Source organism: Lactuca virosa, chromosome 6, assembly GCF_052849685.1.
Source record: "Lactuca virosa cultivar CGN04683 chromosome 6, Lactuca_virosa_CGN04683_v6, whole genome shotgun sequence".
In the NCBI taxonomy this organism is placed as follows: domain Eukaryota; kingdom Viridiplantae; phylum Streptophyta; class Magnoliopsida; order Asterales; family Asteraceae; genus Lactuca; species Lactuca virosa.
Window position 1 is genome coordinate 179,073,963 of NC_136431.1, and position 26,103 is coordinate 179,100,065.

The window sequence follows — 26,103 nt, forward strand, 5'->3', positions numbered from 1 at the left end:
CATGACAGTCGGCCATGGTGGCTGCTGCCGTTAACGTCGCTGTTGATTTGCTATTTCCGGTGTATGTTGTCGCCAACCGCCACCAGGAGGGTGGCAGGATCCGTTTGCAAGAAAGGAAGTGAGTGGGTGATTGTTTTGCTGTAGTGTGTCGTGTGTGTAGTGTTTGGCTGGAAAACCAAGAACCGCCGGCTGCCACCGTGAACCACCACCGGCCACCACAAGGGTGGTTGTGTGTGTGTGTGTGTGTTTTGCTATGGATTTAGGTGTGTTAGTGTGTGTGGGTTATTTGTTTTTTTTAGCATTGTAATTGTAACAAAAAGTGAAATAATGAAGAGAAAAACCCAAACCACCACCGTAGAGTGGTGGTTGCCGCCTCCTGCCGCCACCGGCCGCCGTGTCGGGTGGCGGTGTGCTTTGATTGCGTTTGGACCTCGTTTGGATGTTTGGACAAGGGGCTACTAAACCATAATGGGCCAAAAGAAACCCTAGTGGGACCAAAGAGACCCCAATGGACCTAATAAAACCCTAATGGGCCCAATAAGGCCCAAAGTGACCTAGAAGCTTAACCAATTGACTAATGGGCTAGTATTGGGTTGGAAAACCCTAATTAGGGTTTGGAAAACCCTAATTAGGGTTTGGAAAACCCTAAGGGCATAAAACCCTAATTGTGAGAATCATTTGGGACACACACGAGAATTAATTATTAGACCTAAAATAATAATTAATAATCATTGGCAAACTAGCTTAAGGCAATAATGGACTTAGTGGATTAAATCCTTAATGGGTTAAGTAAGAAAATACTTAACCCTAATCATCATTTCATGTGAAAGCCCTAATCTCACTCGGGCCTTGAATTAGGCCTTCCTATCGGGCTTTGGCGATTGGACTATTGATGGGCCATCCAAGAACAAGTTAATGGACCAAAATAAGTAGATAGGCTTTAGGATAAGGCCCATGTGACGACTTGGGCCCAATTTGGAAAATTGGGCCATAATTGAGCCTTTGTGACTATGTGACAATGGGCCATGGGAATTGGATTGGAATAATTGAATGGGCCTTAAGGAAAGACCATGTAGAGGTCCGGGCCCAATTTGGAAAATTGGGCCATATGTTGGGCTTTGGCCCATTATTTTACTTTTGGGCTTTTGTAGTGTGAGTTGGACCTTGGGCTTGGAACCCAATTATTAATTGGATATTGTTTGATGTTGACAGTTCGGGAATCTGTCAACCAGCAGCTGGAGTTTTATCTGCGGGACTTCAGCAATAACAGGTGAGTTATCCTCACTATACTAAGGGGTCTAAGGCACCAAGGCCGGCCCATTGGATATGTTATCCTAGCAGTGGTTATGTTGAGTATGAGTTAGTGTTGCATGCTAGTGGTTATGCCAGTTAGGTAGATCTGTAGGACTACCTGTGTTGTTATATGAATATCTGCATGCTCAGTAGTTATGTTATATGTTGATATGTTATGTGGGATGGGTTGAGGTAATACTGCTCCGTGCGGTAACCAACAAACCCGGGAGCATTCCAGATACGAGCTAAGGGAGACTCGTACTGTGGGCTCGATGGCAATCCAGATGTGAGTTGTGGGCCCGGAAGGCAATCCAGACTCACACTGTGGGCCCAGTGGAAATCTAATAGGTGGAGCATTCCAGATACGAGCTGAGGGAGACTCGTGCTGTGGGCTCGATGGCAATCCAGATGTGAATTGTGGGCCCGGTAGGCAATCCAGACTCACACTGTGGGCCCAGGGGTAATCCAGTCTGTAAAGCTGTGGACCCATTATATGTTGTTCAGTTTGTTATGTTATTGATGACATGGTTATGTGGACTGTATGTCTATCGGTATTTTGGGGGTAACTCACTAAGCTTTCGAGCTTACAGTTTCAGTTTATTGTTTCAGGTACATCAGGGGATCGTGGCAAGGCAAAGGCGTGATCGTATAGCTCCTCACTTTTTATGACTTTGTTTCTGGGATACTCTGATATGATACATTTTGAAAACAAGTTTGTAATAGTTATCGGATTTGAAATGTTTTTAAAAGTTTAAATTGGCTTGAATTTTCCGGGTGTTACATGCAAGATGATAATGCCCCAAAACAAGTTAAAGGAGTGGCTTAAGGTAGAGGAAAGGTCATAGCTTGACAAAGACTGATACTTTATGACAAAGAGGGACTAAAGGAGTCCAGATCTGAGGTTGCAAACCTCAGATCTTAACCCAAAACGGAGAACCACCTCAAAACCCCAAAAAGGGCTCTAAACCCATAAATGAAGAGATCTAACTAAAGGAGAGTCAATGTAGCAACTTGTTACCTTCAAAACAGAGCCAAAGCAAAGAAGAATTCGGATCTACAACAGCCCATTGCTTCAAACTTCTTAAATTCCAATCCCCTTTTCTCCAAAGATCTTCTTTCAAGATAAGAAGCACACAAAAATAGAGGGAAAGCACAATTAGGGTTTCTGAATTCGAGGGAGGCAGTAAGAGAGGTTAGGGGGAAACAAGTGATCCTTAAATAGGATGCAAAACCCCGGAAATTAGGGTTTCATCCTCCAGCTCCTACTCGTCGAGTCCCTTCTTGGACTCAGCGAGTGGGTCACTAAAAACACGCGGACCAACCCGCTGCTACTCGACGAGTAGGGCAACCAACTTGTCGAGTAGACCTTTAATCAAGAAAATTCTTATATAAAATCAATACCTAAGAATCGGGACGTTACAAAGAATAAAAATAAAATTAAAGTACGCACAAAAATAGTAAAAATATTTTTGGTTTTTTTTTTATTTTTCTGAAAAAGAAAAAAAAACAGAAATAAACATATTTTTGGATTTTATGATTTTTGTTTGATTTTAATTCTCCCCCTAAATTTGGAAATACAATAAAACTAAAATTTAAAATTTGAAATGAATTCAAATTAAATTCAAAATAAAATAAAATAAAACAAACACATTTTAATAACTAAACTTAAAACTTTTGGGATCAAAAGTTGTCAAACAATTTAATATCGTTTATCATCACATTCCTACATGGATAACTCTGGTTAATCACCAATATTGTGGTCCACTTAAACACAAAGGATATTTGCAACTTGGACAGATTATAAGTGACAAGACATTGTGATTATATTCCTAAATAGATCATTTTGCTGACGACGACCAAGGATATTGTTGTCCACTTAAATTCAGCAGCGAGATCGCGGGTATTTCTTTTCGGTCTTTACTGAAACAGATACACGAGCTTCATCTCATGCATGATCTTTTCAGAGTACGGGTCGGGAGGACATTACAAAAACGCCATCTACAATCAGCCTTTTGTCATGAACCAATTCAATTCTAAGCGCACTAGAACGTGTTCCCCACTACACGACATACCCTAGCAATCAAGGAATTCCAATGAGCTCTTTACTTTACGTGAGTGTTCAATTATTTGAGAGAGAAGATAGATATAGAGATGCATATGTTGTATCCCAGGTCGAATCTCTTCCAATCACGCAAAGGGACAACATATGACTAACATAGATAGAGAGATAGAGAGATAGAAAGGTGCATATGTTGTGTCCCAGGTCGGATCTCTTCCAATCACGCAGAGGGGACATCATATGACTGACATAGATAGATAGAGAGATGCATAAATAGAGATGCATATGTTGCGTCCCAGGTCGGATCTCTTCCAATCACGCAAAGGGTGCAACATATGACTGACATAGAGGATAAGAAAGAAAAACAATTTCAAACAGACCTACTTTATAAGAACCCCCAATCACCCTGTCAGCACCAGAATTAAGGACATAAGTTCGTACGTCAAAGAAGTGTTGAGCCATAGTTCTAGATAATAAGTAACTTTAATGTATCTCACAGACTCCCTTGTTTATCTCACTACTCAATCTATCCAAACGTCGTATGGTCAGTCCAAATGTAACTATCTAAGTCCAGATGAGTTAACACTGTCAAGTCCTTTCATTGTCAACAGTGTCTAGTCCTTTATTTTGAATCCTTCATGCCTACCAACACATTGAACACGTAGTATAAACAATTTAGCTTCAGTGCATTACACGTATTTCAGATTGCCCTTTAACACTAAACTTCAGATCACTTCCAAAGAACACTTACAAAAGAAGACATATTTTTGGAAATTTTTTTGATTTTATAATTTTTTTTGTATTTTTGATTTTATATTTTTGATTTTATATTTTTGATTTCTCCCCCTAAATTTGTGCATATAGAAGAAAGGAAATAAAATAAATGCGCAAATTTAAACAAAAAAAATCTTTGAAACGAATCATTTTAACAAAACTCAGGAGTATCGAGAAAATTCAAATTGTAATTCAGCAATTGAAGTTGCATCCAGATGACCTGAGAACAACACGCAGAAATAGCAACGTATTCGGCCTCAGCTGTAATTCAATTCCGGAACGAAGTTAACATATTCAAAATTCATCACGCCGTTAAATATGGTCCCCATTTGTGATCTTTTCTTTCTTCCTTCCCGCAAAGGACACATGTTCTCCATTAAAGTTCTGAATGTCGTGCAGTCGAGAGATGTCTCATGTCATGTGCCTGGAACAGCCACTATCAACATATCGAAGTCGAGAGATTAGGTTGTTTTTAAAAGTAATAAAATTTAATAGCACGAAACAAGAAAATAGAAATTTCAAAGCAAAAATTTTTTGGAATGGTTTATACATGCGTACATTACATCTAATTTGTATATTTCATCCCTAACAAAGCTTCAACCACAACCTTCGGGTATAGGACACTTAACCGTAAGTCAAAGCCCATTTGATTCAAAGCAACACCTTGATAAAAATGAAAAAAAAATATAAAAAAAAATTTGAAAGTAAAATGTTATATTATAATTAAAATGAAACTAACATTATATAACACATATAGGTAGATGAAAATAAATGGTAATTTCTTTTATATTTATTATATGAGGGTCTTTGGCTTAAATGTATCAGGAGTTGATGAATAAATATCTTTCAGTTAAAAATTTAGAGGTTTTCCCATTTAGAAATAACAAAATCATATTATTGGTTAAATGTTTCGAGTGTATAACTCAATAGTCACAAAATCATAGTTGATCATGATATTCACAAAATCATAGTACGCCTGGTGTACTCGAGTGCTTTGTAAGGTCGGGACTCCAGGTGCGTACGCTTAGCGTACGCCTAGCGTACACCCCAGTTGGCCATAAATTACTTTTAAGGTCCTTATTCCTTAATACGTAACGTCCAACTTCAAATCTAAGCTTTTTAAAACATATTAAGCCATAAAGTTGCAAACTTTATGCTTTTCCATGGCTTAAAAAGGTCAAATCTTGGATTTTAACATACTAACTTCATGAAACAACCCTCAACCCTTGCATGGTTGAGCTTAAACCATCAAGACACCATTTTTATGCATAAGGGACATCAGAAACACTAACATCTATCATCATATCCATCTGGAGTAACTTATACTCTCAAGAAACACCTTAAGGGACTAAAATAAACCAAAAACCCTAACTATATAGAACTAAGAGATGAATCATCAAGGTAGGAACTTTATACCTTCAATAAGCTAGAAAGGGTGAATAACTTATGGATCTACAAGCTCCCTCTTGTCCAATGTTTCTCCATTAGTCTTCTTCTTCTTCAAGATACCCTACCCACACACAAAACACATACACAAGTTCAATCTCTTTGGAAAATGGATTAGAAGTTTGAGGTATAACTCAAAAGGCAATGGAGGTTAATAAGGTGAAGGAACTGGGGGACTTAATGTTCTTAAATAGGGTGCAAACGCTAAAAATTAGGGTTTACCCCTGACTCACGTACGCAAGGGTACGCCCAGCATACCAGGGGAACACCCCGCCTCATGCATGCATTGGAATACACCCGACATACCATATGTACGCCCAACGTACTCGGATCCAAGTCAAACAAATAAATGAGATTGTTTTGCTAAGAGTTTACCAGACAAATCGAACGTTATATTGCCCCTCCCAACATCCAAAACCCTCACAAATTGTCAAAATGGCACACTTGGTCAAAAGTCAATAAAAGTCAACGACGGCCAAACGCACGACGTACACATCTCTACATTGGGCATAGAGTGTAGGTCAGGAGGAGTTGGTTTCGCAAATGGCTACGCTGAGAGTAGCCAGAAGTACGCCCCACGTACGCGGTAGTTCCAACACTACACTTTTTAACATCTTAATCATTAAGAAACATATTCAAACTTCAGATCTAACCATAAAGAAACGTCTTAATCCATAAAGTCTCTGACTTTAAGCCTTTAAATGGCTACAAAGAGCTAAATCCCAAAACTCTAACATTTTACTTCGATAAAAACTCCATAACTCTTGCATGGGAGAAAGGAAAGGGCCACACTAACATTTTTATGTAACACCCGTAAAATTCAAGCCAATTTAAAACTTTTTAAACAATTCAAAACCCATTAGTCATTACAAAATGTTTTCAAAATAATTTAATATCATAGTATCCCAGAAACATAGTCATAAAAAGTGAGGAGTTGTACGATCACGCCTTTGCTCTGCCACGATCCCCTGATGCACCTGAAACAATAAACTGAAACTGTAAGCCCGAAAGCTTAGTGAGTTACCCCCAAAATACCGATACACATACAGTCCACATAACGATATCAACAATATCATAACAAAACAAACTGAACAAAACAGCACATAACGGGTTTACATCCCTACAGACTGTAATACCCACGAGCCCACAGTACGAGTCTCCCTTAGCCCGTAACTGGAATGCTCCCGAGCCCACAGTACGAGTCTCCCTTAGCCCGTAACTGGAATGCTCCTAGGGTTTGTTGGCTACCGCACGAAGCAGTACAACCTCAACCCATCCCATATAACAAACACATAACGTAACCACTGAGCATGCAATAATCACATAACATCACAGGTAGTCCTACAGATCTACCTAACTGGCATAACCACTAGCATGCAACACTAACTCGTACTCAACCTCTAACACTGCTAGGATAACATATCCAATGGGCCGGCCTTGGTGCCTTAGACCCCTTAGTATAGTGAGGATAACTCACCTGGCACTGCTGAAGTCCCACTGATACCACTCCAGCTGCTGGTTGACAGGTTCCCGAACTGTCAACATCAAACAATACCCAATTAATAATTGGGTTCCAAGCCCAAGGTCCAACTCACACTACAAAATCCCAAAAGTAAAATGATGGGCCAAAGCCCAACATATGGCCCAATTTTCCAAATTGGGCCTAGACCTCTACATGGTCTTTCCTTAAGGCCCATCCAATTATTCCAGTCCACTTCCATGGTCCATTGCCACATAATCATAAAGGCCCAATTATGGCCCATCTATGGCCCAATTTTCCAAATTGGGCCCAAGTCCTCACATGGGCCTTATCCTAAAGCCCATCTAATTACTTTGGTCCATTAACTTGTTCTTGGATGGTCCATCAATAGTCCAACCACCAAAACCCTATAGGAAGGCCCAACTCAAAGCCCAAGTGAAATTAGGGTTTCACATAAAATGATGATTAGGGTTAAGTGTTTCTCACTTAACCCATTAAGGACTTAATCCATTAAGTCCATTATTGCCTTAAGTTATTTTGCCAAAGATTATTAATTATTATTTTAGGTTTAATAATTAATTATCGTGTGTGTCCCAAACGATTCCCACTATTAGGGTTTTATGCCCTTAGGGTTTTCCAAACCCTAATTAGGGTTTTCCAACCCAATACTAGCCCATTAGTTCATTGGTTGGGCTTTTAGGTCACATTGGGCCTTATTGACCCATTAGGGTTCCATTGGGCCTACTAGGGCTTCTTTGGGCCCATTAGGGTTTCCTTGATTCCACATTGTCCAAACATCCCCCAAACGAGGTCCAAACGCAATCAAAGCACACCGCCACCCGACACGGCGGCCGGTGGCGGCAGGAGGCGGCAACCACCACCTCACGGTGGTGGTGACAAATTTTCTTCACTATCTTGATTGGTTACAATTTACAAAACGATCCAAATAACACACACGCTAATAAACACACATACACACACACACCTAAAATACACAAAAACACACACACAGCCACCTTCCATGGTGGCTGGTGGCGACGGAACATGGCAGCTAGCGGTGGCCACCATGGCTGGCGGCCATGGTGGGTCTTTTCTTCAATATCCGGCAGCAGCAACTCGCAAAGCATGCGATGCAACAGTAAACACACACAAGGACCCCTGAACCGCTACACCACCACCCACCCAACAACTCTTAACGGTCTTTTAGGGCAATCGGAGCAGAAACGGCAGCGGGCATGGCGGTAGCAGCGGCGGAACACTTACGGAGGCTGAAACAGCGTCACTCAAACACGAGAGCCCCTTCGGGGTGGCGACTAATAACCGGAGCCATAGAAACGATCCATACGGTGGCGGCGCGAGCTGTAGAAGATGAAGGAATTCCTGCCGGCGGTCGTTGTCATTATCGGCGAAGGAGTAGCAGCAGTGCACCGTCTCGCCGGCGTCAACCGCTTGCGGTGGAGGCCTTGGTGGTTGGCGACTTCAGCGGAGGTTGAAACAACGGAGAAGCTCGGCGGAGGCTGCGACTTCGACAACAGGAGGGGTAGCGGTGGTCTTAGTCGGCCGGAGAACCAAAGTGAGTGGGTGGTGCGGCGACCGGAAGAGGGAGGCACAAGGGTGGCGGCTGAGAGGGTGTTTAGGGTTAGGGTTACGGGGTGAACAACTATATACCCGACTCCCCCCTCAAACTTTTCGCCATACTACCAAGATCAGCCCCTCCTTTCTCTTTTTCTTTCAAATTAAGCCCCAAAATTTTCAATCTAAACCCTCCCTTCTGAAAATCATTACATATCAAGTCCAAAAATGTTACCAATCAGCCCCTCCCCTACAAAACCTTTTCATTTTGGGTCCAGAATTTACATTTTAACCCCATTTCCAGATTTTAATACGTTCTAGTCCCGATAACAACCACTCATATCAACTTACTATCAGTTAAAAGCTAAATTAAAATAATATAAAATACATCTCGGGGTTTTACGGCCATTATTATTTATATTATTCGTTTGTTTATTTTATTAAATAAACAGGATGTTACATTTTATGACTCTAAACATCTTAAAACATCTGAAAGGAGAGCTTATAAGCTTTGGAGTATTCCATACTCACAAAGATCAATGTTTTAGGACAAAATGAACTCAAACCCAAGACTAAACAACATCTATCAAAATAAGCTCCAAAGTTTGAACTTTATACCTTAAAAAGGTAGACAAGGAGATGTAGATTATGGATCTAAAAGAAAGGATGCACCACCACCTCTTGAATGATCTTCCTTCTTTATCAAGAACACTCAAGGATCACTTTCAATCTCCAAATCTCACTCACAAAGGATAGGGTTCGATATTAAGGTTTGGAGCAAGCCAAAACTCATCTCTAACCTTTTCATCGGGAAGCCAAAATTAATGCAATCACACCCACAAAAGTAACCTATTTTGAAATGAAATCTTCATTAACCTTTTTTTGATCCATCGTTATCATTCGATCATCGTTCGAAACTAAAACCCAATATCATAGACCTTGGATTGATTCAAAATGGTGGAAATTACAACACAGTGAGCACCAAATTTAATTCACCTCCAGAGATTACAACCATTGTCGGAGGAACATGGCCAACACACACAAGTGTAGGGACTTTCAAATCCACTAGGGAGTCGATTTCATATACGCACACACGATTTCATCAAAGCCCTTTATTTTCTTCAAACTGCACTCGAGTTCGATGCTTGCGGTGATAGAAGGTCCTGGTGGGGAAGAAGACGCGGTGGGCATTTATATCCTCTGTGACAATTTGCAGTGGTGACAAGTAGAGGAGGGTCATCGGACGTTTGAAGAAGGTAGTGTTTTCCGACAAGCGGGAGGCACAAAAGAAACTGTTGAAATCAATGGGGAAGAAGTGTTAGGTTTAATAGATATTTTTCCTTTTTTATATTAAAATTAGTTAAATAAAAATATAAAATAAAATAGTAGGGTATAACAGTCTTTTTAGGTGGGATAAGGCCCAACTACGGCCTCGTTCGATATACATTTTTTTTCAGGTCCAAACAGATCTTTCTGGCCGAATGGGCAGGAATGACTGTTTGATTTGCACAAAAGGGAGGTCTTTCCTGATAAGATATGTCTTTCCCAGAAAGCCAAAAAATCATATGTTTCTGGTTGAATTATTATTTTTCATCATTCAATACAGTCAGTCAGATGTACAATCAAACAACATGTTTTTTTTCTCAGCCAGTAAACTTTTCCAGATAGCAACTATCAAACGGGCCATACATTAGGAATTAAAACCACAACGACCTTCAATGAGATTGAAAAAATTAGAGACTAAACCTTGATATTCTAGGAAACCATAGGGACCATTTATGAATATTAGTCTATTTTATTTATTATTTAAGTCACTAAACTTTTAATTATATTCAATCGATCAACTAACTATTGTTTGTTCTATTATATCATTAACTAGGGTGTCAATTGTTGACACGAAACGACAAAAATACACGACACGAAACGAAATGAGGACGAAAATGAAATTTGAATTTGTGTTTGTGTCAAGTGTAAAAAACATGATATCATGTCGCTTCGTGTTCTTATTCAAAATTCGACACGAAATTGACACGATTTAGTATTTGTTTGTCGTGTTTTTTGTGTTTGTCGTGTTATGTATTATTAATTATTAATTAAATAAACTAACTGTTATTTTATGTTATCTTTGTTGCGTCGTGTCGTGTATGTCGTTTTTTAATTGGTTCGTTTTCGTCTTAGTTTAAAAAAACACATCGTTTCGTGTCGTATTCGTGTTACATAAAACATTATTGTATCGTGTCGTGTCAGGAAAAAAAACATGACACAACTGTCTAATTTGTCACCCCTACCATTAACTATGTGCACATAACTTACATGGAGTCCATGAAGCCAGGCATGAGGTTATCTACGGTAAAAGAGGAATCGATAGCAATATTTTGGAAAATTGTGTGGTGTTAATGTCCCTGGTTTTAGTCAAATTGAAGATGTAATTCAATGGGTGGATTCGATGCAACTATCCAAGACAAAACGAATGGTGTTAGAATCAATATTTATGGTAATGTGGTGGCTCCTATGGAATTTTAGGAATGATGTTCTTTTTAGTGATCAAGATGTGAGAAAAAAATTGTTGGTTGATAGATTAACCGACTATTCATATAATTGGATTGTTAATAGGAATAGGAAGTTTAGTATAAGTCGAGTAGCATGGCTTATAAATCCGATTTTATCTATTCCATTGTAATTATTTGTTAGCAGATTGCTAACTTTCTTAATAAAAATTCAGCCGTTAGAAAAAAAAAAGGAATCTGTGGTGTGATTAAACAAAAAAAAAATTTACTGGTCAATTAGATACTTAAAAGTTTAGTGATTTAAAAACAAATAAAATGTATAGGTTTCTATTTATGACATTCCCCCCAGCCCCCTCCCCTTTTTTAAATAAAATTACACTTTAATAAACACACAAAGAAACGGGGTTCTTACTAATTCAAGTAGAAGTTTTCCAAGTTTTTTGTTTACTAATTTACACAACCAAAACAATAAAATAACACATAAAGTGATAATAATAAAAAATTGTTATATAAATTAATAATATAGAAAACTAGACACCTATTTATCGCCCTAAGATGCCCAAAATAAGGAAACAATTAATAGTATTATACCCATGGTTGACAGAATAAATAAGATATTGGAAAGAATATTAGTTATCAACTGGATGAGATGGTTTGAAGCAAAATAATTGTGTCCATGTAATAAAAAAATCATCCAAAATTTCATAATAATTTATATACTTCAAATACATATATGAATTGAAAAAAAAAAGTAGAAATATTAAAAGTCAACAAACACCTAAATAACGTTTCAAAATATATACTTAAAATAGTACCCGACTTTTAAAATGCAAATAAAAAAAGGTTGATTATCATTTAAATGTTCATAACAAAATAAAAATCGGAATTCAGAATCTCTCTCGCCAATAATTCCTATGATTACCAAATGAATAAGAATATACGGACGAGAATGTCTCTCATAATTCAGCTTTTTAATATTGACATATTTCTTTTTAAAACCCCAATAAATGTTATGAATTTGAAAAAGATTGTTGCTAAATTAGTAAACATGTATGAATTTTTGACATTTAAAAATAAAAACAACACGATGAAACAAGATAACAACTAACAAGGCATGGTTTAACTGATTGTCTAACAGAACATTTGTAACTTGGAACAAAACATTGATAATTACCAACAAATTAAAACTTTTTTTTAAAAATTTAGAAAACATTTTTTTAGTATCAACGTTAAATTTTTATACTTTAAGTTGATAATCAAATTAAGGTGCTATCAAAATTAGAAACTATATAATTTAATGAAAAAATATTTGTTTACGAAAATGGTTTTAATAGCTTAATAAAATAAATATTGGCGCCTTTCGAAATTCGTGATAATATTGTGAATATGATATGCGACACATAAAAATTCAATTAAAAATAAATAATTTGAGAACTATTATTTAGTACATAATTTAATGAAATATATCATTCTTCTACATGCCTTTATACATCGTTTTATATTTCTCAGCTAGCTTATCAGCTAGTTTTACCAAACGTTAATTTTTTTATCAGCTAACAGCTAATCTACCAAACATAGCCTTTTTTCTTCATTTTACAACATTGTTGGGGCATTGTACTTTGGAAATCTACCCAATTATAGCATTGTACTTTCAATTTTTCTTTATTAAAACATCATATGTTGATTAAATTGAGTAGATTTTTTATAGTACAATGTTGTAAGAAGAAGAAATAATACTTCTTGCATTTAACCCAGTATTTAAAATATGACTCAACATGCTTTATCCAAATCCATATAACAAATACACAAAATGACCATATATCATGAGTGATCCACTACTTTTCAGAATAAAAAAGTTCAAACATTGATTCCATTAATATAATAAAAGTAATTACTAAGTTAACCATGGTTAAGTGCCAAATGACTGATTTGATCAGATTGAAATTGTCTTAACAGCTTCAGAGATTGTTGATACAGATTAAGGTCCATTCCATCTACATTTCTACCAACTCTTGCTTTTAATATCCCCTGAAAAAAAAAGTAAACAATTAAAATGCAGTTTCTAATATTGATGAGGATAATGAGGGCATTTATGTCTTTTACATATAGCTTTAATAAGTAAAAAAAAAAATGTAAGTATGTTACTATGATGGATAAGGAGTTGTAAGCTTATGTACCTCATTATTTGGTTGAATGGAAAGTTCTCCAATGAACTGATAAAGGGATCCCACACGAAGATTGAGTCTTAAGTGTTGAGTGTCAACTGCTAAGGTAACACCTCCATCAGCAATAATGGCAATGGCTGACTCAACATTATGTTCTTGTAACCTAAAATCAGAAAAGAATGTAGATTGTAGGATAAGAATGTAGATGAATCCACTGAGATCAAAAGATTTCACTCACTTTCCATTAACCCTAAGGGATGCTCCTTGCTTGAAATGTGAAGAAGACGAGTTGAGTTCTTGTAGAAGAACCAGGGCACCTGAGGGTATGGGAGCAGATGCCATTGAAACACCAACAATTCACAGGAAATTCAGTAATGTAAGTATCCTGCAGTAAAGAAATTTGAGCAATCGTTAGGTCTTGTGAATGTGGCTTCTAATTTCTGGTTTGGGTTTTAATAAAAAACAGTAACAACAACAATAGATAGTTTTCGAAATAGATATGAACACATACAATGTTCTTCGATACTCGAATCGTTTTCAAATTAATATGAACACATACAAGGCGAACAATAAATAGAACTTCGTAAGATTAAGATCATGCGAATGCTTAGATTAATAGTGTCACAACTCGCAACAGCAACAAATTAAATATGAAGGTGAAGATAATCATGAGACGGAATAGCAAATGCAAAATTAAAGAGAAGAAGATGAATTAGGGCTCGACGTATTTGTGTGTGCGTATGTGGCAGAGAGAGAGAGAGAGAGAGAGAGAGAGAGAGAGAGAGTAACTTCACCGGCGATTGAAGTAGGGCATGTTTCCGACTTTCCGGTGGACCGTGACGAAAGGGAGGTATGATTCATGAAGATCGACGCATAGCCCATTCAACCACCTAGATCCGACCCGTATAGGTATTGTATTTAGAGTACCATTTGGTCGCGCGCATTTGGTCCTCACCGGAAATTGGCATTTGGTCCTCCCTGGAAAAGGTCATTTCAAGGTCCATCAATTTCTATCAAATCAGTCTAGTTTAATGAACTGGACCGGTTTGGTTCGGTCTAAATTCTCACATCTATATCCAAGAATCGTGAACCAGATTTGGACCGCAACAGGTCCGGTCAAAGGTCCACCAATTTCTATCAAACCGGTTCGGTTTGATCCAAATGTTTCACCCCTATTCTGGTTAGCCCAAATTCACACATTTGATCCTAGTATTAGATTTTTGACATGGATGGTTATGGTCTCTATCAGGGTTGGCCCTTAAGGAGTGCAAGGTGTGCGCCCGCATAGGGCCCCGAAAAAAATTGAGCATAAATTTTAACCATATTTTCTAAACATGTTATCCGTATTTTTGAACAAAAATTAAGTGCTTCAGTTGGATAGAGGCACTCCTTATCTTCGAATACCATTCGTGAAACCCGTGCTTTGAAACATATAGATGTTTTTTTACATTATCCCTTGAAATGTTAAAAATGCTAACACCAATTTATTTAGATGTTTGTATCAGACATCGGAATAAATAATAATAAATGTATCAAAACATGTGGCTTTGATTGCGTTAGTCATGGGCTTCGTTTTTTAACCGAATAACCTATGAAAACTGTTAGTAATAAACGCAGTGTTTGACTGTCAAGTTTAGCAAAAAAGAGGGTTGCGCGAGCCTAAGTTTTCGGAGCTGCATTCGTGTCCATGCACAAGTTCAATGAATTTGACCTACGAAATCCAAGATTTGCACCACCATGCGCGTGGATAGGCGTTGGAGTAAAACCATATATATAAATTTGTAAGCTTATTATACATTCAAGCTTATAAACTGTAACATCCCAAAATTATAGACCAAAAATTTTATTTTAATTAAGTTATTATATAAAACCAACAGTATAAAAACATTCATAATAATATCTCATGTTAAAACCAAAGTGTCAATAATCAAAACATATTATCATAAAACCATATCAGAGTGTAATCCCAAAGATCTCATGTGTGGAAAACATAGTGTGATGCGATGCAATCAAGTCGGCTCCTTTCCTTTGAGAACGAGTACCTGAAACCAAAACTGTAAACTGTAAGCACGAAGCTTAGTGAGTTCCCCCATCATACCACATACCATACAAATCACATACTGTCAGGCATACCGGGGTGCCCGACCTACCCCATGTCAGGCATATTTGGGTGCCCGACCTACCCTTCTGAGCATACCGGGGTGCTCAACCTACCCCTGTTAGGCATACCGGGGTGCCCAACCTACCCCTTCGGTCCTGTCGACCTGGTACCGGGGACTATTTCACCCCCTACTACTACCACATAATATCATATCGCATACATCATAATCTGTCTAGCATAGCTTGGTACTAAACTACCCCTTCGGCCCTATCGACCGGTAACCGATGACTATTCCCCCTACTACCACTATCACATAACATCATATCATGCTAACACATAAAACATATCAGGTAGTAGCAAACCTCGATAATTATCACAAAGACAATCATCTATCAACCAACTCCTACTAGTGGGCCGGCATTATGGCCGTAGACCCACTTCTACTGGAAGGTAACTCACCTCACACTGCTGAAGTCCCGCAGACCCAACCCCAGCTGCTGGATGACAGATTCCCGAACTGTCAACATCAAAACATCACCCAATTAATAATTGGGTTCCAATACATAACCATAGTCCATTCTTCGGGGTAAAAGACTACTCTACCCCTAACTTGGCTTGATTCAAGCCCAAGGCCCAATCCAAAGGCCCAAAAGTCCAACTATGGCTCAAAGCCCAACATATGGCCTAATTTTCCAAATTGGGCCCAAACCTTTACATGGTCTTACCCTAAGGCCCAACCATTATTCCAGTTCAACATTTGACATTCTAAGGGCCCAATCTCATATAATCATTAAGGCCCATCTATGGCCTAATTTTCCAAATTGGGCCCAAACCTTCATATGGGCCTTACCCTAAAGCCCATATAAATATTCTAGTCCATTTGATTGTTCTTGGATGACCCATTATTAGCCCAATCACCAAGGCCCAACACAAAGCCCAAGTGAAATTAGGGTTTCACATAAAATGACAATTAGGGTTAAGTGTTTCTTACTTAACCCATTAACTCATTTAGGACTTAATTCATTAAGTCCATCACTCTGCTAGATAAGTCATATGGTGTGATTGGGTGTGTCACAACTGGAAATTCTGATACCTTGTAAAACCCTTAACAAAGATAACATTGTAGTTAAAGCTTAGAAAACATGTATGGTGTTTATTCAATAACAACAAAATTCCGTCAAATACCCTATACAAACTTTCAAATAGTCAACAAAAGTTGGAAACCCTAAAAATCTCAGTTCAAGTCCATTTTGGACTAGGATTTTCTTATTGGGCCTAATAGACCAATAAGCTTCCAATTTGACTATTTCGGGCTTAGAACTCTTAAATGGCCTCTAATTGGACCCACCTTCATTTATTTTAACATTTTGGACCATAATGGGCCTAGAATGAAATAAAATACTCTTATTGGGCCATAACAAACTTAATTAGCTCTAAAGGGCCATAAAACTCATACTTTGATTTATTTTGGGCCGTGAACCATCTCCAAAGACCAATTGGGCCGAAAATCATCAAATTGGGCCCATAATATGGACTTAAGCACAAAAGGCCCAAATTCTCTTCTCTCTTTTCTCTTTCTCGGCCCAAGAGGAAAACAAAAAAAAATGAAATTGATGAAATAAGGAGGGTTAGCCACCTCCTTATTATATTTTGGTCTTCCATGCAACCATCTCATGTTTCCATGCATCCATCACATCCTTATCTCTCTCTTCCCTCTTCTTCTCCTTGTCTTCGGCCGAGAACCCATCACACACACCCACACTCTTCCAAATTCTCTCAAACACTCACAAGAACACTCTTACATCTTCTCTCAAATTTGAACATCTTCAAGAAGAGTTTCATCATCAAAAATCATCAATTCTTGGTAAGTCCTACCACACTTAAGTTGTATAACTTCATATTCATGTTAGATCACTCATTCTAAGTAAGTTTTTGGTGATCATACTCCTAGAAACCTACTAAGTTCGAGATCCATCCAAGAAAGCTTGCTAGGGCCGAAAATAGCATCAAACTCTTTCACTTCTTCTTCAAAACCGAGATCCACAAGAAAAGGTGAGTTCATACCCCTCTCTTTTCGGTTTTCACAAGTTTTATGGGGGAGAATACAAGTAAAATGTGTAGATCTATGTGTATGTGTATGCTATGTATGATTTCATGTATGTATGTGTGATTTTATGTGTTTATGTGGTAAATATGTAACAAAAAGGGAAGAAATCTCGAGATCTATGACACAAAAGAGGAAACAAACATGATCTAATATACGTTTATTGAACAAGTCAAGAAAAGTTCCTAGCTTAAGTCATAATAAACAAAATGCAACATAAAACTCATTTTTGGGCTAAATTTGTCAAACAACTAAAAGTTGAGTTAAGAGTTGCCATCCACGGTTTTCTTAAGGACTAAAAGAGTCAAAACAGTAAAAATAAATGTTTTTATGAATATCATACTCTTTAAAGGGCTAGAAATGTAATTTGTAGCTTAATGGGCCAATTTTTGGGCTTTTCGGCCCATTGAGCCCAAAATTGCGAAAAACCAAATTTTCAAGGGATTGAAATGATAAACTTCTCAAAACAGGAGGTAAAAAGGGTAAACAAAACCAATTCGAGGGTTAAAATGATTTATTTTCCAAACAAGGATCAAAAATGTAAACTTTTTGGATTTTGGGCCAAAATTGTAAAAGTTGCGAAAAGTTTGGGTTTTAACTGAAAAATTCCTTACTGGAAGGGCTGAAACTGCCAAAGAGTAAATTTTGAACAAAAATCACCTTTTAAACAAGTCTATGGGTCAAAAATGTCAAGAAAATGGTTTAAGGGCCTAAAATGTTTCTTTTTCAAAATAAGGGACTAAAATTGTTATTTTTATTAAAGAAGGGCTGAAAAGGTCAAACCAACATTTTAAACCAATTATTTTGTTTTTAAGATATTTGAGTTAAAAATACCAAACTACAACTCATGAAAATAGAAAGATGAATATACGTATAATTCCAAATATCGTTATAAACAACCGACCGGCCTCGTGCCGATACGAAGATAACAATCGTTCAATCAAACTTTCCAACAATTATACTATACCTAAAACAAGTAAATATCCAAATAGTTGGGCTTGAAAGATCCTAATCATGCTTATTGGACCTTCGTGGCCCATTGACATGACTTTTGGGCCTAACACTAATAATAAATGTTTATTGGGCCTCCGGTGACCCAATTACATGTTTAAGGGACCCTCAATGACATATATATGCTATTGGGCCTTGGTGGCCCATTAGCATTGCTAGTAAGGTCCAAATTAAATCAAATATGAAATGGGCCAATGCGTCCTTCGTATAACCCACAGCCTTAAATAACACACGTAATTAGCAGGACCTTGTAATCCTTTTCTCCTCGTTTGTTAGGCTTACCTTCAATTCAAGTAAACAAATACAGGTCGTTAATCAATAGTAATCAATTTCGTTTGGATTAAGTGAGTAATAACGGGCGACTCCTCTGAGGGTCATTCGTAGTCTGTAGTTATAATCAAAGTCTCCTGGAAGGAGAGCGAGAGTTTTGTGTATAGATCTATACGGGGGTGACTCCACCACACCTCAGTTGTTCGCTACAGTTAGACTCGGTCAGTCTAGGGTGACAAAATCTTAAGATCAATTCCGACGTACATTAGGATGCCAAGACAAACGAACTAGTCATTATTATGCATGGTTATAACGACTCACGTAATTAAATAAATCCAATACCATCCGAGTAATCAAGGAAAAGTAATCAAAATCACTCGTGTAGCAGTATAACAATTTGAAAACAATTATATTTTATGTTATCGGAAAACATCGGGTTTTTTTGAGGAAATCAGCACCACTCGCTTGTATCTTTCTATAACTATAATACAAAGCTTCCCATTTATACACGTTTTGAAATCATTCATGCACCAACTTATGGATCTTCACACTTTGATAAACAATTGTCTTTTCAGAAAATATCGGATTTTCTGGGTTTTATAAACTACACAAATCATTTTTATCACAACCCTGCTTATGAACTCACCAACATTTCATATGTTGACCGTTTTTCAAAATAACTTGTATTCTCAGGTAACAGGTAACAGGTAAGCTGAAGGGTAATATCAAGTATGTTAGGATGTTATGTTTTGAAAACTCTCAAACAATTGATGCTATGGATATGTAATATTTAAACAATGTACTAGATGTGAACAATGTCAATCGTTATGTATTAATGCATAGTGAAGTTTATGTTGTGTTTCATGTATAATCATTGTGATGATATTCAATTTAAGTCACGCGAGCCCTCGGACGTTTCCGCCGTCTGGTTCGGGGGTGTGACAGGGTGTAATTCACAGTTCCATTCCAATGGCCCAAAATGCGGGTCCTGATAAGTCCAAGCCCAAAATTCCAAAATTAGGGTTTTCTAAACCCTAATTAGGGTTTCCAACCCAATCATAGCCCAATAGGCCCAATAGCTAAGTCCTTAGATCCATTAGGGTTTCATTAGGCCCATTAGGGTTTCACTAGTCGGGCACCACCCACTACCACCTCGGGTAGTGGTGGTCAACGGCGGCTCACGGCGGTGACCTCGTCTTCTTCACAATGGTGGTGCAGCGGCGACATCACTTCGGTCTTCCTAACTCATACGTCGCGGACCCATAGTGGTTGCCTTCACCGGCAACAATGATTCGCTGGTGGCTTGGTTGGTCGGAGAACGACTGGGTGGATGGTGGCAGCGGCCGGTGGTGGGAGGCATAAGGGTGGCAGCTGTCTCTCTTTAGGGTTAGGGTTTGAAGCGGGAGGGGTGACGGGTTATATACCCCGATCCCCCAAACTTACCTCCATAATGACAAGTTTAGCCCCTCCCTTCCCTTTTTCTTTCAATCTTAGCCCAAATTTACTATTTAAACCCTCAGCATTAAAATCCATTACAATTTAGATACAAAATTTACCCATTACACCCCTGCTTCCATAATTCCTCTCAAATTCGATCCCTAATTTACTAAACAGACCCTTAGCCTCCAAAATCTCTTCAAATGAAGTCCCAGAAATTACCATTTAGTCCCTGCCTTCAATATTACTTACAAATTAAGTCTGGATTTTACACTTTAACCCCCGCCTTCTAAAATTATGACAGTTAACTCCTCGAGACCAACACCTTGCTATATAATTATTAATTTTAGGGCTACGATTCATTCATTAATTTGTTTATTTATTTATTAAATAAACGGGGTGTTACATAAACTCATTGGAGTGTGGTCTTTCTTCCAGTGTGGGACTCATTCTCACACTCACCCCTCTTGCTAACTTTTATTCTCAAATACTCATCTTTGAGTATCGATATCTCATTCACGCATATTCTATTTTGCACATATGATATATCATTTTGAAGCTCTCACAAAGAAGAACACAAACTCATTTAGAGTTATTTATATATACAACATATGTATATATTTATATCTGTCCAAAGTTACTAAAAATATAAATATTTATACTAAAATTTCCAACAGATTGAAAACGGTAAAATTTTAAATCCAAATTAATATGCAATATAGTTGGGTCAAATGTTAACGGTTATATGTAAAAAAATACAAGATACTTTTATAGTTCTACAATCTACATACATACGATGATTATTTTGGCTCAAAAGTGAAATATTTCTACTTTGTATTTTATAATAAGACAAAACTGCACAAATGGTCCCTGTGGTATGTCTAAAATTGCTACTTTGGTCCAAAAAAGTTTGGACTAGCACCAGAGGTCCAAAGTTTTCATTTTGTTGCAAGTTTGATCCACTTTATTCTAAACTTTTTTATAATGACGATTTTACCCTTGTTTTTTTGCTTTTTTAATTTTTTTTATTTATTTAAATACTTTTATCATTAAAAGAAAAATAAAAAAGAAAATACTTCTTTTCTCTCTCCCTCTCTTCAGCCACCACTACACATGTCTCTCTCTTTCTCTCACTCTCTCTCTCTCTCTCGCCTATTTTACCTGATTTTAGTTAACACAGAGAAAACACCACCACCACCATTACTGGCTGATGACACCCACTGCCACCAACCATTCTCGTCGGAGAACACGACCGACCACCATGTCATTCTCGCTGGAAACTCCGCCGGCCATCTCTTCAGCCACAAAGAAAACAGATTGGGGTTACATCGTCGTCCTTGTTCTTTGTACCAACAACAACTAACACCTCTAGGGCTCCAGCTCCCCACCGCTACCGTCCTCCTTCTTTTCCGACTAGATTAGGGTTTCGCCGCCGTCTAGCTTAGTGAAAACCCTAGCCAGATCTATCTCTCTAACCTTCTTTGTGAAAACCCTACACATATCTACAACCCTCGAGTTACAACTTCGCCAGAATGCTTCAGATCTACACCGAAATGGCACCACTGTCTGCTATGAACCATCACCTCCGACGAAAGGGCTCAGACCGGCTATTATTTCCTGAAAATCAAGGGCGTGGACCATCTGTTGTTGCCATTCAAGGGCTCAAACATGTTCGTCACCAGAGGCAATTTCTTCAAATCGAAAACTTTCATGGCAGGCGGAGGTAGATCTAGAGAGGATCACAAATCTTCATGTCGACTTACAGATCTGGAAGCCATCGTCGCCACTGTAAATGGTTTCAAAACTCACCGACAGTTTGCTAAGGAACTCTCATGAGAAGGTGACGTGAAGATGGTGAAGATCGCCTATACTCCGAAGAATGGTTTGCTAAGGAAGATAGGGGTGGCGATCTAGGGTTTATTGAGGAAGATGGCCGCCTCTCTTAACGTTTTTTCCAGGTCTTGGGGGTCGTGGCGTTCTGAATATCAAGCGATGGCGTCGATTTCCGATGATAACGACGATTTCCGGCGGTGGCACCGGTGGTTTCCAGTGTGTGAGAGAGAGAGAGAGAGAGAAAAAAAAGGAAGTATTTTCTTTTTTATTTTTCTTTTAAGGGAAATCTCCATTTTAGTCCTATTATTTTGCCCGCGTTTACGAAAAAGTCCTAAACTATTAAATGTTAACGGAAAAACATGAAATACTGGATAAACCGGCGAATTGACCCAGTTTACCCGGTTACCACTCTTGCAACCGGTGATAAACCGATGTGGAATTAAATGAGATTAGGTGGAAGGTGAGTCAACCAAATCACACAACCATTCCTTCAACGGTAGATCACACACAGTTATGATAAGAAATTAGGGCTTTTTACGTGCGAAGAAGACGACAACTGTGGGCACGAGTTCAAGTCTTCCAAGCTTTGCTAATGGAAGACATCTGGGATTTTGATACTATTGATGTTGAAGTAGACAAGGATTTGAAGAAGCAAACCAAGAGATGCAATGATGCGTTCTTGAACAGCTTGTGTCCCGACATAGCTGGTTTATCCGGTATTTCATGCTTTTCCGTTAACATTTAATAGTTTAGGACTTTTTCGTAAACGCGGGCAAAATAATAGGACTAAAATGGAGATTTCCCTTCTTTTAATGATAAAAGTATTTAAATAAATAAATAAAATTGAAAAAGCAAAAAACAAGGGTAAAATCGCCATTATAAAAAAGTTTAGAGTAAAGTGGACCAAACTTGCAATAAAATGAAAACTTTGGACCTCTGGTGCTAGTCCAAACTTTTTTGGACCAAAGTAGCAATTTTCGACATACCACAGGGACCATTTGTGCAGTTTTGTCTTATAATAATCACTTAATATTACAATCTACAGAAATAATAAAATTGGGTGTTACAATTAGCACGATGATTTGTTTAACGAATTAGATGAAGATTTGGATATGTTCGACGAGGACTCGGGCAACGATTCGAATGACGATGACGAGGAGGACGATTTCGAGTGACATATTTTGTTTTTGTTTTTTTAAATTCGGATATTATGTAATTCTTAATTATGTTTTCTGGGTCGTTTTTTTTAATCTAGGTTGTGTTTTTTTAATATTTTTTGTTTTCTAGGTTTTTCTAATCTTAATTGTTTTTTATGTATCTTTTTTTAAGTAATGAAGTATTTTTATTTTAATTAGTTTGTGTTTATTAATCATTTGTAAAAAATTATATTTATTTTTTGAATTATAAATATTAAAAATCAACTATTTAATTTTAAAAAATAATAATAATAATATAGATAGTGAAAGGTGACTATTTCCTGTCTTTTGGTGAGTGAAATGAGAGCGATAGGAAAACTGACGTAACACTCAAAAAGTAAAAGGTGAAAGGTGATCATACCCTCGGGTCTTATAAAAAAACTATTGTTATTAACATAGTTATCTATATGTCTTTATAATAAAATGGTTAATTTGGTTATAACTATTACTGTTAATATTGCTTCTTTAATGAAAAGAAACAGCTATCAGTTGTTAGAATTATAAGTCCAAACTTTTTTTTAAAACGAAGCATTACATCAACTGGATTATATCCAATTGATCGGAACAACGTTCTTAGTTCTAATCTTGATTAATTCAATTAAAAGCCAAAAGTTTCCTCTCATTCGTCATGACTTCTTTTCATCGAGTTGTTACTGTATTTCAAAATAACTCAAACCATGACCATGAGTACCACCAAATCACCTTTTTAATTTTTTTATGAGTGTACATTGCTCTTTCAATAAAAATTAAAACGACTATGTTATAAATAAAAATTATTGCAATTGTATGGGTGAAGAACTTTTTGGTACTTGGTGAAGGCCTGCATAAAGCTCACATATTCAATCGGAAAATATAAAATACATGTCAAAATGTTATAAAAAAATTTAAAAATAAAAGTTTAATATAAACAAAACAGTTTTTAAGGTTCAGTTTGGCTTTCTTGAATCTTAGTAGCTTTAATATTATCCCACATCCAACAATTATGTTGATTGTTGAATACAAAACTATTTAGAATTAATATTATTTTTACTGTAGTGTGTCCTAAAATAAAGTGTATGATAATCATATATAAACAAATTATATATGATTCAACATCCAAAGAGATGGATAGATATTAGTGAATGATTCAAATGAGACCACTTTTTTTGTGAGACCCAAGTACTCATTGCTACATTTTCAAAAAGAAAACGCACTCATTTTTTGGGGTCAATTTTTTTTTTTTAAATGATAAGAGAAAATCATAAGGCATCAATTTTTCTTTCTAAAAATAAAAAAGATAAAATAAAGAAAATAAAAAATAACATATCTGATTACGTAATTGTTCATCAATACAACTTGTAATAGAAGATTTTGAAACTTTGCATTACATTTATGAATAAATTCCTATTAAGATATCTAACTTGAACATTTTTTTCCCTTGTTTTCCTTAATGTTAAAAGTAACGAAAATCAATACTCTATAACTTTTATTTTCATTTTTTGTTTTATTTTTATCGTTATGGACTCCTAAAACGCATGGCTATAAATGGATCATTGAACGAATCACATATGCACCTCTACCTATACTTTCAACGAAAATGCATGTTTACCCGTTGAAAGTTGTTGCTATTTAATAAGTAGACAAAATTGCAAGAATGGTCCCTATGGTATGTCAAAACTAGCAACTTTGGTCCAAAATAGGTTTGGATCGCAAGGATGGTCCAATAGTTTCATTTTGTTGCGAGTTTAGTCCAAAAAAATTTAAAAAAATTATAATGACGGATTTGCCCTTGGTTTTTTTCCCTTTTTCAATTTTTTTTATTACAGAAATCAAAAAAAAGAAAAAGAAAAAAAAAGAAAATCTCTCTCTCTCTCTCTCTCTCTCTCTCTCTCTCTCTCTCTCTCTCTCTCTCTCCCTCCCCTCGACCTCCCTTTCATCTCCAACTCGTCTATCTCCCTCGTTTCTCACTTCTCCGGCGAAGAGAGCCACCACAGTCGACTATGGCAGCTCCTCCGCCTCCCCCTGTCGTGACCCACCACCATCCAACATCCCAAATTCAAATCCACAATGGGTGTTCTTCGTTCTTGATTTTGGATCTGAAATAAAACACAAACAAATTTAACACATGTCTGGAAGTGGATTTGCAAAACAAAGAACCTTCACTTTTATCGATTTTGTTCAATTTATTAGATTAAGTTTACAAATGTTCCAGACTCTAAACACACACATACACAGTTACACATACATCAAGATTAATTTGATTTAAACAACGGAAACAAAGCTCAATCTCATTAGCTGTGAATTCGATTAGAACTAAAACATACACACACAAATATGAATATGAATCTCAAGAACACTCATTTTTCCTGAGTTCAAGAACAAGAACATCACATTCACAAACCCATAAATCATTCACAAACCCATAAATCATTTTTCCTGATCATATGAACTGCCCTTCACCACCACCTGAATCGACATCAAGAAATATTTCAAACAAACCCAACAACAACAATCTAGATAGAAGAAGAAGAAGGAAAGAAACATAACAAACACAACAATAACAAATCTCAACCCTAGATCACAATTTCAGTTGTTTTCTGCGGTACATTCACTCAAGATAGCCACTGGACGAACAAAGTTGGGGATTTCCGACCCTCTTAGAACGAAAAAGCTTAGGAGAGAGATGAACAGTCAATGAAATCCATAAGGAGAGTTATGGCTCTAGAAACCGCCGCCTGAAGCATAACCACCACCACCTGAAGTCGGTAGAGGGATTTGAAGAGACACAGGAGAAGACGAAAAGAGACAGAAACGTAGATCGGATATCGGAGCTACAACCCTTCATAAACGTAGATCGAACAAATATGACGCCATCA

The 26,103-nt window shown here is 37.2% G+C and overlaps 1 protein-coding gene across 2 annotated transcripts; it reads right to left on the reverse strand.

Moving 5' to 3' along the window:
* Nucleotides 1–12,942: 12,942 nt before the first annotated feature.
* MDO1 (telomere-capping, CST complex subunit) lies at nt 12,943–14,229 on the reverse strand. Of its 2 annotated transcripts, none has more exons than XM_079056497.1 (4): nt 14,091–14,229; nt 13,535–13,681; nt 13,309–13,459; nt 12,943–13,159 (listed from the first exon to the last, which is right to left on the reverse strand). In XM_079056497.1, exons 2-4 carry the CDS (start codon nt 13,636–13,638, stop codon nt 13,031–13,033), a joined length of 384 nt encoding a protein of 127 aa, XP_078912623.1. In that variant the 5' UTR covers nt 13,639–13,681; nt 14,091–14,229; the 3' UTR covers nt 12,943–13,030. The 2 variants fall into 2 exon arrangements, with proteins under 2 accessions (XP_078912623.1, XP_078912624.1); XM_079056498.1 differs by having other exon boundaries at nt 14,085–14,187.
* Between the last annotated feature and the right edge of the window lie 11,874 nt (nt 14,230–26,103).